Source organism: Megascapheus bottae, chromosome 15, assembly GCF_031878675.1.
Source record: "Megascapheus bottae isolate mThoBot1 chromosome 15, mThoBot2.hap1, whole genome shotgun sequence".
Taxonomy (NCBI): domain Eukaryota; kingdom Metazoa; phylum Chordata; class Mammalia; order Rodentia; family Geomyidae; genus Megascapheus; species Megascapheus bottae.
The window spans coordinates 4163702-4182004 of NC_143523.1; the positions used below are offsets into that span (position 1 = coordinate 4163702).

General features: G+C 45.0%; 2 protein-coding genes across 4 annotated transcripts in view; one reads left to right on the forward strand and one right to left on the reverse strand.

Moving 5' to 3' along the window:
* The window catches only part of Insyn2a (inhibitory synaptic factor 2A), a 56470-nt gene extending 44234 nt beyond the window's left edge, over positions 1 to 12236 (forward strand). For both annotated transcript variants that reach the window (XM_090345609.1, XM_090345610.1), the window contains one exon: positions 10636 to 12236. In XM_090345609.1, coding sequence (XP_090201735.1) covers positions 10636 to 10819 — 184 coding nt within the window. In that variant the 3' untranslated portion in view covers positions 10820 to 12236. The remainder of the gene's footprint in view (positions 1 to 10635) is intronic.
* The window catches only part of Dock1 (dedicator of cytokinesis 1), a 411811-nt gene that overhangs the window by 236408 nt on the left and 157100 nt on the right, over positions 1 to 18303 (reverse strand). The window lies entirely within an intron of this gene.

Sequence of the window (18303 nt, forward strand, 5' to 3'; positions counted from 1 at the left end):
GTGGTTGACTGTTTCTTTGTTAGGCCTGAGAAGAGATGCCACGTTCAGGAGGTGGCTAATGTGACTTCTTGCATACAGCCCTGTAATGACGGCCAGCTTTTGCCATGCCAGGCAATTCCTATTTCTTCATTTGAAAAAAAAAAAAAAAGATTGTCATGGAAATACTTAGATTTGGGGAAAACATCAAGAGAGCAACAGGCCTTGAAGCAATTTCAGGAGAAAGGATGGAAGCAGCAGCCACTCAGACCCAGTGCCAGGAGATAGGGTTCACATTGCCTGTTCCTTGCTTGTCCGTGTACATAGAGGCCTTCAGAACTGCACTGTGGGCCCTTCCAGCTCTGCAGTCTCACACGCTGGTGACGTGCAGTTTGGGAAGGGACTGCTGGAGTGCGGACCCCCATCACAGGTGTTCTTTGCTCCAACCATCCCTTCCTCTGCGGGCAATGGGTGTTCCCGCCCCGTCTAGAACACACGACTCTGTGGACTAGTCTAGGCAGTTTTGAGACCTGGAGGGTTTGAGACTTTGCTTTTCAAAGATGACACTCCTTGGCGACATGAATCAGCTGAAATGAGCAAATGAAGGATGTTAGCATGAAAGATGAATGGAAAGCCAGGGTCCTGATGAAAATCCTAGCTACGCCCGAGGATCAAGGTTTCAAGACAGGCAGAACAGATCGTAGCTAGGAGACTGACTTTTATCTCTAATTAACTACCAAGAAAAGGGTGAAAGTATAGGTGTAGTTCACATGATAGTGTACTAGCTTTTAATCAGTAAATCAAGCAAGGGTGCAAAGCCCTGAGTTTAAGCCCTAGAGGGAAGGAAGGGGAGAGGGGAGGGAAAAAGGAAGGAAGGAAGGAAGGAAGGAAGGAAGGAAGGAAGGAAGGAGGGAAGGAGGGAAGGAGGGAAGGAGGGAAGGAGGGAAGGAAGGAAGGAGAAAAGGAGAGGAGGGAGGGAGGGAGGGAGGGAAGGAAGGAAGTTAGTTCAGAATCAAGTTTTGGTTTTCTTTAAGTAAAACTTTTCTGGCTTATCATCCATATTTCCTGTCACAATATGCTTTAATTAGTTCAGAAAATGTTTTCAGGATAAATTGCTAAATATGATCTTTGCTCATAAGCAGGTGAAATCTTTTGTCTGCAGTCTATCTCATAACTTCTTTGTCAGACTAATCTGATGAGTCATACATGGGTGATTCATCCTCTGTTCAAATACTTTTTCAGGGAGGAACAATGAAAGATACCATTGGCAAATCCATCCCTTCCCTCTTCAACTGAAATGGTTAATTCATTAAAAACAGGGTAAATTCTAATCTTTTATGTTTTGTGAAAATAAAAATATGCTAGCTTCAATCCAAGGCTTCTGAGGGTGTGAAGCAGATTCAAATGATAATAATAACACTGAATAGCATTAATGAAGCAGTAAGGGTTCCAGAATTTAAAAGCGATGCAACAAAGTTTCTACCATTCCTTGCAAGGCCTGAGGGACAGATCCCTCCAGTACCCGTGTAGGTGCCTCACTTCTGTCATGAATCCCCTCAGAGGGGAGGTGGACCAGAGCCTGCTGAGGCTTCCTATCCTATGCCAGTGAGGGGCTCAGAGACCATTCTGTCCTGTGAGGTACGCGTTCATCACCTGATAGGATCCGTAACAGGTACAATTAGAGAATGTGCATTTCTGCCTATCTATCTATTTATTTGTTATTTTTAGTGCTGGGGCTTGAACAAAGCTCTGTGCTTGAGTTTTGTCTTTTGCTCAAAGTAAGCTGTCTACCATTTGAGACACAGCTCCACCTGTAATGGTTAACAGTGGATAAGAATGACAATAATGTCTCTCCCTGGGCTGGCTTTGAACTGCGATTGTCAGATCTCAGTCATCTGAGTAGCTAGGATGGCAGGTACCCAGCTTGAATGAGCATTTCTAAGGGACCCTGCAGTGATGGTAACAGTGAAGCTGGGACAAAGAGGCCCCTCAGGAGTGAAGGCTCATGGGACAGATGTCTAGCCATGGAGGGTAGAGGAAATGAGGGGAGCAGCATGCTTTATGTGGCTCTGTGGCAGGTTGGAGAGCTAGCACTAGGGAGGACTCGGGTGTGCTCTCTGGAGCCCGATAGGCTAATGTTAAGAAGAAGGGGCAGGAAGCACAGAGAGAACGAGCACCAACAAGGCTGGAAGGTGGTGTCTGGTATCCCATGTGCTACCCTCACTCTAGCAGATGGGCCTGTCCAATGCAGGCTTTGCCTGCCTCTCTGCAGTTATGCAAGTTATTGCTTGAATGGATTAGAGGACTTCAAGAAAAATGAGGGAAACACCCTGACATTATCAATATGAATGAGGAAAGCAAAGACATACTGTGATGGCTGAATTTACCACGTCATCAATAAGAGTATCACCTGTAAGGACCCTCACATAAGCACATGCAGTGGTCCTTTGTAGATCCCAAATAAAACAGAAGGGAAAGCCATCTGAGTAATGGAGTGTTGCAGTAGAGAGAGGTGATGCCTCCCTGTGCAGGAACAGCAACCCTTCTATGTGTCCTGTCCAGAGCCTCCTTGGGCTTGCTAGTGTCTCCAGCTGTTGCCTTCCAGTGATTATCTCTTTAGGGCAGTATCCTTTCCAGCCCTGCTTCAATTACTACACCTTGTGCATACCAAGTATGGGAACTATGTAAGGTGTGTGTGGAGGGGGGGAGGAGATGATGTGCTTTCTGTCTAAGATTTAGAATTCTGCTCTTAGTCCAATACACTGAGTAGTAAAGAAGCAGGAAGGCCATGGAAGGGAATCTCCAGGTAATACCTTACACAATATTATTCTGACATAAGGAAATATTTTAGTAATAAAATAAATTGCATCAGAAAAAAAATAGAGTGATTTTGACAGGTCTGAAAATTCCCAAAGCTAATAATCCAGGTTCTTTCTCTATTCTGTGAGAATTCTAAAAATGTGTGATTTCTGTCCCACGAACATATAAGAATTTAGGTTTCAATATTTTTGGTAAGTTTTAGCAGTATCTCAAACTTGAATGTAGCCCCTGAACTGAACACTAATTCCAACATTGTATTTATAGAGTAATTACTAACAAATTATTCAGAAGAAAAAGTACTACTTATACTAATTCCCTCACCTTTGTTTAGACTCAAGGATAAAATTAGGGGGCCTTTTTTTTAAAAAAAAAAAAACTCACTTGTAAAACATGCGGTGGGCAGGAAATTTTTTGTTTCATGAGGAGATAAATGCAATGCATTTTAACATGAGTATGGAGGTTTCTCTAAAGATAAATAAAAGAGTTAGAATTGCCATAAAACCCAAAGTTAGGTCTAATGAAAATCGCTACCCAATGTCCGTAACTGCAGGATACGATGGTAGCTGGGTTTACAAGTGGCCTTGTCCCTGTACTAGTCATCATAGACAAACCTAGGCCTGTGTGACTGGTGGCCTTGGGGAGATGCACAAGTTGCTAGAGGTTCTCTGTGTTTTAGGCTCATGATGGCTTGCGGGGACGGCTAGCTGTCTGTGCTAACATCAGGGAATGGGGAGGGGGCAGGCAGCCCCTTCGCCTCAGCCTGCAAGCAGAGCTGCGGCCAGGGCCACCATGTCACCTACCTATCCAGACAGCAGGGCTCATCTTTCAAATGACAGCCACACAGAATTATGATCCCATTATAACCTGGTTGCTGGGAACTAACAGCAACCAGCTTGAGCCCCAATAATCTTCTTGTGTTTGCATCATCTCAGAGTGGTTATAACCCAAAGACAAAAAAAGTGAGCTCGTCTTCACCGAGGCCAGGGACCCAGCACTTACCTGGCTGCATCTGATGAAGCATTGATCCCTTCTAATTATAACATATGACCCTCTGTGGTCACAGGGGAGCTGGCATCAGATATGTTTAATATACAAGCTTCAATCCTGTCATCGTCTGGGTGCTTTTCTGCTGAGGACATTATCACCGGAGAAAGTCATAAAAATGACTTGCATCCCCTCCACCGTTCTATGGCTCACTGGTCTTGGGATCTACTGTGCCCCCTGGCACGGAGATGCTGTCAAGTCCTGGGCACAGTGGGCAGAGGGTGTGGCTGAGAGGACAGCGCTGGGACACAGCACAATCTCACTGCAGTCAGGCATCTGCTTCAGATGTACTCAGGAAGCTCAGTCTCACTCAGATGGTAGATAATGCACAGTATAGTTTATAGCCAAGATATCTATCTAGCTAATGCTTAAAAAACAAAAACCTGTAAGCATAATTTATGGGGACAGATCATATAGTTCCAATATGAATAGCACTGAGTGGCCATCTATTTCCAACTTAAGGTCTTGGAAGTTGGTAGCAATTCTATAAACATGTACCTAATACATATACCCTAGGGGATACATGCAAAGTCACAATGAATCATGTCTCCATTTAAAGTGATCAAAAGGTACTAATTCTGTATTAAGATGGGAATCAAGTACATATATATACATATATATATGTATGTATATAGATGAGACATATATCTATATACATAGATTATGTGTATAATAAATTAGACATTTATTATATAACACATATAAAACTTACGCAGATAAAAGGATAAACAGAATTCAAGACAGGTAGCACAAACAGAGTTCTATAGAGACAACAAATGTTACATATAATAGAACAAATGGGGCAGGAGCAGCTGGCTGAGATGAGGAGGAGGAGGATTTGGTTCAGTTCATCAGTTCATTGCGATTCAGAACACAGAGAGCATGCTCTGAGCCTGGCACTGGCTAAAAGCACTGCAGATGAAAGATGCATCCAGTATCATCTGTGCCTCAATGAGTGGAAACAGCTGCCACCCACATCAGTCTTGCTGAAGGAGAAGTGTGGAGGGAAGCCAGCCAGAGGAGAATGGTATTTGCACATAATCAGAAAGTGGGCAGACCTGGCCTCTCCAGAAACCCTACTGTAAGAGGGTGACCTAAGTTTAGACAGATGACCAGGAATGGGATAAGGTATTTGCAGATTCCCTCCGGTGACTCTGGCAACAGAAAAGCAAGAGTGATGGGAGAGAAGGTGAAACTCAGATATCTGAAGTCTCAAAGGGCAAATGCCGACACTATGGAGTGAGATGGTAGAGTGAGACCAATGAGATTGCATGGGAGACTTCATGGAGGGCAAACGCACTGGGTCCAGCTGCTGGGAAGGCAGAGGAAACCCCTGAGCTGTGATCTAAGGGGTACGGAGGGTATAGCCTGCTGGGTGGATGGTGACCACCAGCCTCGTATGGAAATACCAAGGAAGAGATGGGCAAGAACCGGCATGGACGAGATGGACAGATGATTCTGCACAAATGGAGATGATCCTCGAGAGTACATTCTGAAGAAAATGGTGCTATTTCTGCCTCTGCCTGGAGAAGGGAGAAGGAAGACAACTTGCCGTATAGCACAGTAGGGAGAGCGCCAGGCCCAGACATGAACCCTGGCCTTCTGCTTCCTCTGGGCACTGGTACTGCCACCCATGAGGCAAACTCAGAGCTGACCAGATTGTAGCAGACTTCTCTTGCCATTATTGTGCTTTAGGACATGATTTACTCATCCAAATCTACATGCTAAAAGGCTTCCTGAACCCCAAAGAGTCAGGTCCCTTGAGTCGTGCACTGCTGTTCCCCTAGACCACCCTGAGTGCAAGCACATCCTTCCATCCCTCCACGGGCAGGGAAGCTCTGGTCTCCAGGGTGGGTTGATTTATCCACAGCAGCAGAGCATGAATCAGTGCAGACCATGGTGAGCACCAGGGACTCTCTGATCTAATTCAAAGAGAATTAAAAGCAGAGACTTGAGATGGGCAGCCCACTGAGCCATTTGGCATTGGCGGGCTAGAGAAATCAAACATTTCAAGTTTTCTTCCACTCCAGAAAACAAGCAAGCGCTTGGAGCCAAAGTCATCTACTTTTATCTCTTCCTGCTACACAGAGGTTATGAGGTCAGAAACCGACTTTCCTACATCTGGAGACGCTGAGGACTTGGTAACAGCTTGCAAAGGAATCTGGCAGGCCCAGGTACTTACAGGAACAGGCACCAGTCAGACGGAAAACCCAGGCACCCTGAAAACATAGCCATTCCCAGGAAGGCAGCAAAGCCAAAGGTGGGCTGACACTCGACACAGAGAATTTACTTCTTTGGAATTATACAGGACACTGATAATAATTTTATTACCGCAGTCCCCATACTTAGAATCCATTTTTAAGGGAAAGAGAAACAGCATCTACCCCCACCTGACTTAAACATACATCTGTATGCATGAGGTTGTGGGTAGAGGCTCAGCAGAGGTGTGTGGAGCTGGGGCTCTACCTGTGGGGTGGGTCTCCTGTCAGCAAGGAGAACAAACAGACGTGCAAGCAGGCACCCAAAAGCAACCCAGGTCCTGTGGGATCCTTCTACCCAGTGAAACCCACAGCTGCCTCCAGCTTGAACACTAAGGGACAGCACATTTGGTCCAGGGAAAACTAGTCAGGCCCCAGACCAGGAGATTCATGCTCTGAAATCAAGAGCCAGGACAATGTTCAGACTGCATTTCCTGTGGAGGTGAAAGCCTTCAACAAGATGCACACAGCTGCTGGCCTGGGCATTATAAATGCCCTGCTGGGCATTACAGATTAGGCCCCTGAGCTGGAGAGCACACCAAAAGCCTCCTGCTTTAAGCGTACGGGATGGAGACTCAGACTACTGAAAGGAGTCCAAAGAGACAAAGGGATTGGAATCCTAGACTTCCTGTCTGCCCCTGTGGTGAAGAGCAAGCTCTGCACTGATACAAATCCCCTGGGAAGATTGGTTTTTTCTGATGCCAACTGGAAGCAACATCATCACAAGAAGAAGAAGAAAGAATAGCTTTGACCCAAACCGTCTTTTGGTACACAGGGGAAGGCAAATGATATGCCTGGTCCCTTTAGCAAAGCACCAGAAACTGGCCACTTGAAGGCCAATCCTGATGCTGCCACCAAGCTCCTGCAGACTCCTAGAAACAGGAAGCAGCAAGCAGATCAGCATGCTGCATCCTGCAGAACCTGGTTCAGAATAACATTCAAAGCAGTGCTGCAGTCCACTGCAGACTGCCTGCAGTGGTCCCCGTATCAACTGTCTCAAAAAGAGGAGCCCCGGATGTCTGGGGTAAGGAGGTGCTTTTACAGGGAAGGGGATGAGAAGAGCAACACCACGCACGGTCCAGGCCAGGATGGCTGGGATGAGCACCGAGGCAGAACATCCCTTCCAGGCCAGACTGCATTCACACGGCAGCTACCATGACTCAGGTTCAGACAGAAGTGCTGGAAACAGAGAGAACACACCATTCTTCCCCTGGCCATGGCATCGGGAAAAGGTGTCAATGTGCAGGAGGATTTCACAGAGGATGGAGGGGGCCTCATTGGGAAAGTGATCAGACATTGGTAGACCTGAAGGGTAAAGAGTAGGGGGAGGGGGAGTGGACAGCCTTGCTAAGAACTAATGACAGCTAATGACAGGTGCAAACAATGTCACCCAATCAGACAGCAATGTGTACAGCACCCACGCACAGGAACCCAGCTACGGAAGGGGGCTGATCATTCCAGTGTCAGGGTGAAAGCCTTAACAACCCCCTCCCCCTCCGCCGAGGCCAGGTTCACCCAGGCTTTAGCTGGACATTTAGTCATGCATGGATGGAAGGCTAGCCAGAGGAGCTGCAGGGACCTGGAATGTCCTCAAGACAGGTGCTGTTTCTTCTAGCTGTAAAGCTGCTAAGACTAAAGGAACCTCTACTTAACACTAGCCGGAGATGGTTGGACTCTGAAGCTTGTGTCTACCTGTGTGCTTCACCCCTCAGTGACTTGGTTTGCCAGGTTAACATCAGGAAAAGTCTCAGCAGAGAGCAATGTACCACAGTGCAACTATTCCTGCTAGCAGCCAGGGCACACCTTCCCACACCTGCCTGGTGGCGTACACACACGATTCCACAAGCATAGGCCTACACCCTGACTGCTACAGATGTGGCAGCTTGCAGCAGGGCTCACGGCTGCTGGCTCCCCCACCACCTCTGCAGGCCTTTCCCAGAGGCACCACCCAGGCTCACTGAGGATGAAGGAGCCCAGTCTAGCCACAGTGTGCCAGGGCAGCATTCTGGGGGAGCAAAAACAGAGTCTACCCAGCAGATAAAGTCAAGTCATTTTGTTAACAAGAATTCAGATTAGATTACTCTGTGATTACATGGCTCTGCGGTGTGATAAATTGGTTAATAACAGGATTCCCAATGTAGTTGCTTAATGGGAATTCAATAATTACAGGTGCCCAGGACTGCACTGTTAACTCTAAGACACTCTAGCACTGTCCTCGGTCCTGACAACTCAAAAGCCTATCCAGGACTTCTGAAATGGCCTCAATCTAGAGGGCAGGTGTTCAGTGCCAACCAATCATCTCGGTAGCATTGCTCTTCTGTACTCTCAGAAAATCAGTCAAGAAAGAGGCACTTGTTTGCTAGTGAAATGAGAAGTGTCTTAATAGATCTTGATCCCACTGTAAAATTAGTGATCCACAAATAATAATGAGGATAAAATAATATCCAATTCACAAAATACACTTAAGAAATTGTCTGACAGATTTCTTTCTTAGGGAGGAAAAATTTCTCATCACAATTCAGTGCGACAGGAATTACTATCTTTCTTCAAAGTAAACAAAACAAAACAAAACAAACAAAAAAACCCCATAAAGCTTTAAATAAGACACAGGACCTAATCCTGGCCTCCTACTTCTTCACCAGAGCAGGAATTGCAATCCTGTTTTACAGCTCCATGTCCCAGAACTGAGGCCAAAATTTCACAAGTACAGTGCAGCCTTCTATCTGTAATTTTCACAGCTGTTGCAAAGAGAGACCATTCCACCATCAAAGTCACATATTCTGGCTTCCCAAGATTGGAGGTTATGAGCATTTGTTGTTGTTGTAGGGGGGAAACTTTGAACTCATGGTCTGATGCACCCTCTTAGCTTTTCTCCACTCAGCCCTGGAGTGTTACCACTGGAGAACCACAGCTCCACTCTGGCCTTGCTGGTGGTTAAGTGGAGACAAGAATCTCATGGATTTCCTTGCTTGGGTGACCTCGAACTGCAATCCTCAGATGTCAGCCTCCTGAGTCGCTAGGATTACAAGGCTTATGAGCTTCTGTCCCAATCTCTATGCTTGTTACATCTCAGAGAGGCCTCTGAAGTAGGGAAAGGGGGGTTTGCTGGAAGAACATAGGGTAACAAGCTACAACCATGCCCAAGAAGTTTTGGGGATTCTCTTTTAGGAATATTATATTCTTTGAACCTTAGTAAAATAGAGCAATGAATTTAAAACATAAAAGAAGACCATTAGATAGGGCTGGAACTTGTTTTGAAAACTCCAGATAATACAGCTTTGCTATTTTGTCTTACAAAAATGTCAAAATTGGGCTAGCAATAATGGTTTCCCAAATCCATAGGGTTTCATGTTTATACATGGTTTATGGTTTTCACTGGTTATAAAAGGTTATGAACATTTGCATTATTATTATTCCTGAGCCTCTAGTGAAATCTAGCGACCTTTAGTCTGGCCACCAAATCCAAACAAGAAAAGAAGACACAGAATTCCCCCGCTCTGTAGCCTAAAGCACAGGGTCTTGGGGATGAGCAGGAAATTCACAGGGAAGGAAATGCAATTCCCCCTCCTCCCTATCCCCCTACTGCTTGGGATCATTGCAGAAATACAGCAAGTGGGTCAGTGACTCTGTTCCAAAGACCTGGGGGATCCAGACAGAGTAAGAGTAAAAGGCAGGCAACCAAGACAGCCCATGTTCCAGGATCTACAGAGAAAGGATGACTCCAGGTGAGTTGACAGCGCTCTTCCTAGAAGCTTGAGTAGCTATGTATATTTGAAGAATCAACTTTCATCTTATCTTTCCAACAAAAACATCAGCACTGGCAAACATCTTTCCTCTGTAACTACATGTTTGCACACTCTGGCTGAGGAAATGTAATTACAGTTTGTGTTGTTTCTCCCAAACACTATCAGGGTTGTTTCCTGAAAAATCTGTTTGATAACAATTGAGTATTGTAAAATAGTGTAGACTTGATAGACACTGGGTGCTCCTCAGCCTCAGTCTCTAGTTCTCAGAATGAGTCGAATTTCACAAGGAAAATGCAGTCCAAGGTCATCTTGCGGTGCAGTGGCTGAGGTGATAAATAGATTTCTTTGATGACAAGCTGCACAGAACAGAGCTTCAGTGGGCCTGGTAGGTATGTGTTAGGATAATCTATACGTACTTCCGATACTGACTGACTGCTTAAGACCACGGCAACCTGTGCACAGTGCAGGATAAACATTAGATCATTCAAGGAGGACATGCTTCACTCCAACAGATAGCTTACAGACGTCCACACCAGCTGTGGACATTACAACTGGATGCAAGTAAATTATTTTCATGTGAAAATGATCTCATTTGAAAGATTCCAAAGCAATCTAGAGCCAAAACACAATATCACCAAGTGCTTAATCATGACCTATACAGTTGCTATGAATGTATGTTACAGAAGAACGGCCATTACCTAGGCAGGATTGACACCCCATTTTGTGCCCCAGAGGAGAATTACCAGCAGGAAGGAACACGTACTGAAGTCTTCCTTTGTCTTCCTTTCTAGTGTGGAGCTGGATTTCAAGCAACAAGAAGACAAATTGCAGCCTGTGCTGAAGAAACTGCACCCTATCGAGGAAACTCAGGTTGTACCTTCGCCTTACACGCAGGAGACTCACTCCTCAACGCCCAAGCAAAAATCCAAAACTGAGTCCAAAAAGCACGGAAGATGGAAACTCTGGTTCCTTTAAGACTCATGGCGATCGGAGTCTCGAGGCGTCTTTAAAACCCACAGGAGTCATTAAGTCAATCCTCTTCCAAAACGAACAGGAATAGGATGGAGGGAACTGAGGTGCCGACTCACGCACTCCCTGCTTCTCGCCCTGTGTTCCTACCAAAAAGGCCTTTGTACCAACAGATCATTAGCAGAGCAGGAGAGTGAAGGGCACACCTAGCCAGCCGCTCTTTTCAGTTCTCTGGCGTGGGATATGGACTCTGAGAGGAAAACTATGTAGTCAAAAGATGATCAGTAAAATCCTTCCTCCCTCGCCCCCCCACCACCCGTCCATACTTGTGAGAAAACTGCACCACACCATACAGCCCAAGGGCGGGTTCTCACTCCCGGGACACAGCTAACACCCATAGAGTTATTTTCAAGCCTTTATTTTTTTTAAATAACAAGAAGAAACAAGCAAGCCTTACGTTTGCAAAGGACTTCATTTTTACATTTCATTTTGCAAATAAGCAAAGGGTGGGAGGGGGCGGGGCGGGGCAAGTGCAACTCTCAGCACACCAAATTCCGGAGAAAGCACAATTTTTTCAAGTGGTCGGAGACCATGAATACGCTGTAAAATGTGACTTCATGTGTATTTGCCTTCATGTGCTGTCGCGCTAAGCTAAGTGACCACAATTCAGTGTCACATCGACACCTCAAATTTAGCATCCTCTTCATCACCAGACCTAGGACATGTTGACTGCTCATTTTCAAAATGGCCAGCAGCCAGGAGATCCCCAAAGTCAGGACATGCCTTTAATCGCCGCTGCGAATTGACAGGGTCAGAGCTTACAGGACATGAAGCTTTCTAAGATCTCATTTGTAATCTTTTGGTACCCAAAGGCCAAATGATACATTCTGGCAAGAATTTGAAAATACACATAGAGATACACAATGGATAATACTGTTGCCAATAAATCACTGACGCCATGCCCTGGCAGGAAGTGTTTTAGTGGATCAATCCTGTGCCCCCATGAGCACGGCCAGATGTTTCACACAATTCGTCACAGTCTGTCACAGCCGTGCGAAATCTGGCCACCTCAGAGTGAAGCTGTGTGTTTCCTTTAGCTGCTACCAATGGACACATTCGATATCACCTACATGTAACTTGTTAGTGAGTTAGTTGTACTATATAACACACTTAGGGGAAAGCTGTGAAATCCAACATTTTTAGGTATTTTTTAAATGTACAATAACACTCAAAGTTCTTTTTGACTACATATCGCAACTGTAAATCTCTGTCTCTTTATTTTTCCACTGGTTTCTTTGCACCTTTGCAAATATCTTTTTTTTATTTTAAAATAGAAACTGAAATCCCCTAGTGTGTTATTGAATTTGTCTATCAGTTTTTGCTTTTCATAATAGGAAGTAGGGAGTTTTTATTTTTCCTTTTTTTTTTTTTTTTTAGTACAACTGAATACTGTGGCTATTCCAGAAAACCTAGCCTTCACGCCTGTGTGCAGCAGTCTGCTCTCCCATCGGTGTGCTCCCTCACACTCACTGCTTAGAGGCCAAATACAAAGTGGCTTGCCTCAGAAAAAGGGTCTTAACCTGCATCTTCCAGAGTCAAGCTACTCTTGCCATTCATTTTCTTCCTGACTCAACAGTGATTCTGGTTTTGTTTCCCAAGTAAGGGTTCTAAGAGGACCCGGTGATCAGCAATTGGATTTTGACTCTGAAGAAAATTAAGAGAAGATATTACATAAGCATTCTTTGGGCGTTACTCTAACAAGATGGCGGGGCTGTACTTAACACATCATATGTGCACACACACACACACACACCTTTTGTGGAAACACTATATAAGCATTCAAATCTCTGAATAGCAGCAACTGAACTGAGACTTTTCTTTTTGTGCAAGATGAGCAAGTTGACCCTGCACCAGGAAGGAAGTGCAATTGTTTCATGTAGATTCAGTATTTAAAAATGTGTTTCATGTTTTTATACTGTTTTTAACTAAAGTTATGAAAATGTTTGCAACAAGTTATCTTTCCTTATGTCAGAAGAAGCCCCCTCCCCGGCCCCATCTCTGTGAACCGAGTACTTTCTAACTAGTACTGAACATGTCTAGATGAGAACACATCCCAGAACACACCTAGGAGATATCACCATTTCAAAGTAGTCTTGATCCAAAAAAAAAAAAAATAGTCAAAAGGAAAATTCTAAAGATAAACTGATTCCACCTTAAAAATAACACCACCTCCCAAATAGAAAAAATATATTTTAAAAACCTAGGTTAATTGCAACATGTCATTGCCAATGGTGATCCCTCTCTTGGGAAGATTTAAAAGTGAAAACTTTGATACCAAACCAAGGTAAATCAGTCTTCCCCATATGTAGACGTAACTCATGCCATTACAGATAGAAACTAAAATTATTATACTTGTCATTAAGTTCTTTACTAATTTTTAAATAAAAAACTCAAACGTAATGTTTTGTGTGGCTTCTAAATGTACTTCTTGACCTCACTGCATTGGGAAAATATAAAGTAAGGTCAGAAAATTGCAATGAAGGAAGGATATATATATAGTCTTGGGAAGGAGAGAACCAGAATGCTCTGGCTAGGAGAGGGGGGCCTGCCAGGGTTACCCAAGAAGACAGGTTAACGGTTTAAGATGTGCAGGGAACCAAACAGGCTCAGAACACAATGTGCCTAAGAGAAGGGTAAGTTTTGAAGAGCTCCAAACTGGACAGCTCACCTCATCCAGTGTCACTACAGTAAATTCCCCCAGGTGCAAGCAGACAGCTTGTCCAACAGCATCCATCAAGCAGGTAGGATCCCAGTCACGGTGACGCCCAGATCTTTCCTTGATTCCTGCCCTTCTGCCCCAGAGTAGGGGACAAATGCCTCCCCTGGGTTTAGCACCTGCCTCGCCAGTGAGATCAGCCCAGGCTTCCAGGGTCCAGAGTCCAGCGTGAAGCCACAGGGCACCCAGACTGGAGGCACACCTGAGGCTTCTGCAGCCCTGACAAGTTGCTCAGGGAAAAGAAATGGATAAAGAAAAGGGCTGTGTGTAAACAGTAGGTGCCCTCACCTGGGCAAGGGAGCACGTTTCCCTATTCTATAATCTTTTGCAAGCTACTGACTAGCCCCACCTCAATGAGACTCTCCCAGAAAGAGGAAGGGACAAGAAAGGCTCCCTGCCTCACCTTGCCTCTCACCTGCCTGCTACCTCTCGACAAAGGTACAACTCAGCTTTGAGGAGAACCCCAAGGCCACAGCCTGGGCTCTCAGGCCTCCAACACTGGCTCCTCAAGTCCATCTGTAGAGAAGAGGCGAGTCAGGGTGCAGGCACGTCTTCTGCCTTACAAAGTGCTTCACTAGAAGGCTCTCCTGGTACCCTGCAAGGCTGCTCAGTGGCTGCAGCATGGAAAGCCAAGAGTCAGAGGGGTGAGGGCAGCAGGGAATCAGCAGACAGGCCCCCACCCCCACACAGACAGGAGCAGGGAGGCATCTGGCAACAACATGGCTTTCCTTGAGGCATCCACCACAGGCAAGTAATAATTGAGACACAATATCACTCACTGAACCTGAGAAGACATCAACTAAAAGAGATTTTCATGGCTGAGTGTAAGAACTAGAAACAAGTACGGGTCAGGGACTTTTCCCTATCATGCTGTCTAGAATGGCGGTACAACTTGTACGAAGTCTGCAAGGGTGTTTGACTCTTAGGGGCCCTTTTTACCAGGAAGTGAAATTCACCAGATTGCTAACAAAGGCAGTTTCATCAGTGCAAAGTCCCTTGAAGACAACAAGGGCTCAGTCCCAAACCAAAATGTATTATTTCATGTTTAAAATTTCTACCACTCACATCAGCTTGGCTAAGAGTACAGCCAATTCAGAGGTGATGGAAGCAAACTGTGCTCTGATACAAAGATGTGAATGAAGTCCCATCCTAACTGATGAATAACATAAGCTAACCAGGATGTAATTGGTAGTGTGCAGCCTGATGGATGACAGGTCACTGAAAGCTGCTTATTACCTTGAAAATCACTCAATAATTAGCTTAACACACCTTTCCAGGTCAGTATTCATAGGTAGAAATTACAAAACATACTTTATTCAAGCACTGATAACATCTTTATTTCTTCTGCCATAAACCCACTGGTAGTAGCCAACCTTAAAAACTACTGGGAGATGGAGAAAGGATGTGGCTTGGTGGTTACTGGCAGAGTGCTTGCTAGCATGCATGACGCCTTGGGTTTAATTCTTCAGAACCACATGAATAGAAAATGCCAGAAATGATGCTGTGGGTCAAGAGGCGTAGAGCTAGGCTTGAGCAAAAGAAGCTCAGGGACAGTGCCCAGGCCCTGAGTTCAAGCCCCAGGAGTGGCAAAAAACAAAAACAATAATATTAGGGGCCACAGGAACCAAGAAATGGAAGAAAGCTGGGCACAGTGGCTCTCACCTGTAATCCTGCTACTCAGGAGGCTGAGATCTGAGGATTCAGGTTCAAAGCCAGCCCGGGCACAAAAGGACCTGAGACTCTTATCTCCAATTAACCTCTAGAAAACATGAAGTGGGGCTTGGCTCAAGGGTAGGGCAGTAGCCTTGAGCTGAAGAACTCAGGGATAGTGCCCAGGCCCGGTTCAAGCACCAAGAAAAATTGTTCTACAAACACCAACTATGTCCCTGGTGGGCAAAGAAGGAAGGGAAGGGTGGGGTGAGCAAAGGGAGAGGCCATACCATCCAAGAGCAAATTATACTCATTACAGGACTTACAGTGCCTCCACACAACACCTTAATAATAACAATAAAACGATGTGTATTTTAATGACATAATTTAAACTTATGAAGACGTTACTGTTCATATACAGACATGCATTCAGGAGATTCTCTGATAACCTGGTGTTCTGTCAGAAGATTTACTAACAAGCAGTGTAATTAGAATTCATGTGATACTTGAATACAAAAGCCAGTCATTGTCCACTTGAAACATTTACAATGTATTTTCCCATGGCCAATGAAGACTTAAAAAAAAAGCAGCCATTTTTAAAAAGCATATCACACTTAAATTCCAAGAGTTTTGATAAACATCTCAATGTAACAGCTCAAGCAGGGGAAACAGCATCTTCGAAGAAAGATTTGCTTCTGAGTCATGGTAACAAGACACAATTCTCCAGGAAAGCCATTCTGTAAACTTATTTTCCAAATGAAGAAGCTTGCCAGGCACTTACGAACCGCTCAGGTCCAAAGAAAATACCGATTCATTTTTCATACCAACAACGAAATCCTAATCATGGAACGCCAGCTGTCCCTACGAAACATTCTTCTGTTCCATCCATGTCCCCACAACAGGTACCAGAGTGGAGAAGAAAAAAATAAATAAATGTCCATCACTTGACTGGCACCAAGTCAGAGGCTCAGTGGAGGATCTAGGCAGAAGGATCAGGGCAGAGGCTCTAGTGGAGAATCTGTCCCTACACCTGCTTCTGTGAACTTTCCCAGGAAAACACCTTCATTAGACAAGGCACGCATTCCATGTTAGTGAATTAGTCATTTCCAGGCTTCTGGAGTCCAATCATGGCAAAGAAAATTCAGCAAGAATCCTTCTTCCCACTTGATGATGCTCTGAAAGGAGCCATGAATGAAAGGTAAATCCAATCACCAGCAAGAAACTCCACCAGCTAACATCACAGAAGAAGGCACGCTTCCGTACATTTCTGGCTTCAGCAGCGACTCCAGGGAAGACTGTACTCAGTGAGGACCCAAGCCACCACCAAGTGTCTGGTTTGGCCTCTACAGACATGATCCCTGCCCTTAAAAGACCCCTGCTCAGCAATGAAGCCTGCCTACCCCGCAGGATGTGGAGAGGAACGCCACATAGGTGGAGGGCCTGAGCACTCATTCAGGAAGGAAGAGAAAGATGAACTATGAAATCTCACTACTTTACTCCATTATGCCACAGCAACGAGTACAGCTGAGATACAATGACCTCCAGTTCTGTGGCAAAGTCAATGCAAAGCTTCAAGTTCAGGGCTTGTTGAGAGTAACTTACTATTCTCCAACAGCAAATGGCGTTCTATGCATTTTTTTAATGTAGTCCTTAGGATCATGGGAAAGTTGAACCTTATTCAGGAAATGCATTCCAACAGGCATTTCAAATATAATGAACTAAAACTAATGATACACAGCTGATTGCCAAATGAAGGATCACAGACACTGATAAAAGAAGTCTTGTGCTGTCCATCAGAGCTTACCAGCTGTGGTGACAGTTGCCCAGTTCTCATCTCTAACACAAATAGGCAGAAGAAGCCCCAGGCCACAGGACATTCTCAAATAAAACTGCTCCCTATGCAATCTGCCAAAATTCCCACTGCTTCTAGCACCAGATCCAAGCAGGATGGTTGTAAGTGAGTCAAGTCTCTCCAAGAGTTTTTTTGAAATAACGTCAAGATTTTGGTTTTATTACTATAGGTCCTGGGTCTTGAACTCGGGGCCTGGGCAATGTTCTTGAGCTTTCTTAAGGCTAGCACTCTACCACTAGAGCCACAGCATCACTTTTGGCTTTTTCTATATATATGGCACCAAGCAATAGAATGCATAGTAGGCATGCACTCTACTGCCAGGCTACACTTCCAGTCCAGATTCAAGATTTGTAAAAGTCCATTTTGACAGATAACTTGGAACCCTGAAGCACGTTCTCTGTCATTCAACATTTTTTTGGGGGGGTGGGTCAGCTGTGGGACTTGAACTCTGGGGCCTGGGCATTGGTCCTTAGTTCTTCTCTACTGATCTACTCCTTGAGACACAACGCCACTTCTGGTGTTCTAGAGGTTAATTGGAGATAAGAGTCTCACAGACTTTAGTACCTGGGCTGACTTTGAACTGCAATACTCAGATCTCAGCCTCCTGAATATCTAGGATTACAGGTGTGAACCACTGCGCCCAGCTGTCACTCAACTTCGATGGCACAAAGTTTACACCACACACACACACACACACACACACACACACACACACAAGAGTAATATACAAAACTTAAAACCTCGAAAGTAGGCAAGACAGATCTAGGAACTTTTGCCTGCTCCTCAATTCGTGCTAGGACACCCACTGATAAGCTTTCTCACTCGCCTATCAGGGATGTGTGCGTGCTGCAATTGTCCTCTACTCAATAGCACAGAGCAGCAGCAGCGACGATGAGAAGTTACAGTGCACACGCACACCGCAAGAAAAGTGAGAGACCAAAATAAAGTGCATTGACTAGAACACCACACCCATCGCCCCCATGGCAGACGCAGAGAAGAGGCTCTGGGTTACTGGACAAGTGAGCGGGGTCTTTCAAAACCTGAATATTGAGTGGTGAATGACTTTCTTCACACATCTTCACGCCGTCACAGCTCACTAGGTAATTATGGCTTATCCAGCGTACTGTCCTACTGTGAGGACTCAGTTTTACAAAACAACTGCAAGCTACATTTTTAAAAAATTCGTTTTATGAACTGAAGGACACTGGAAGG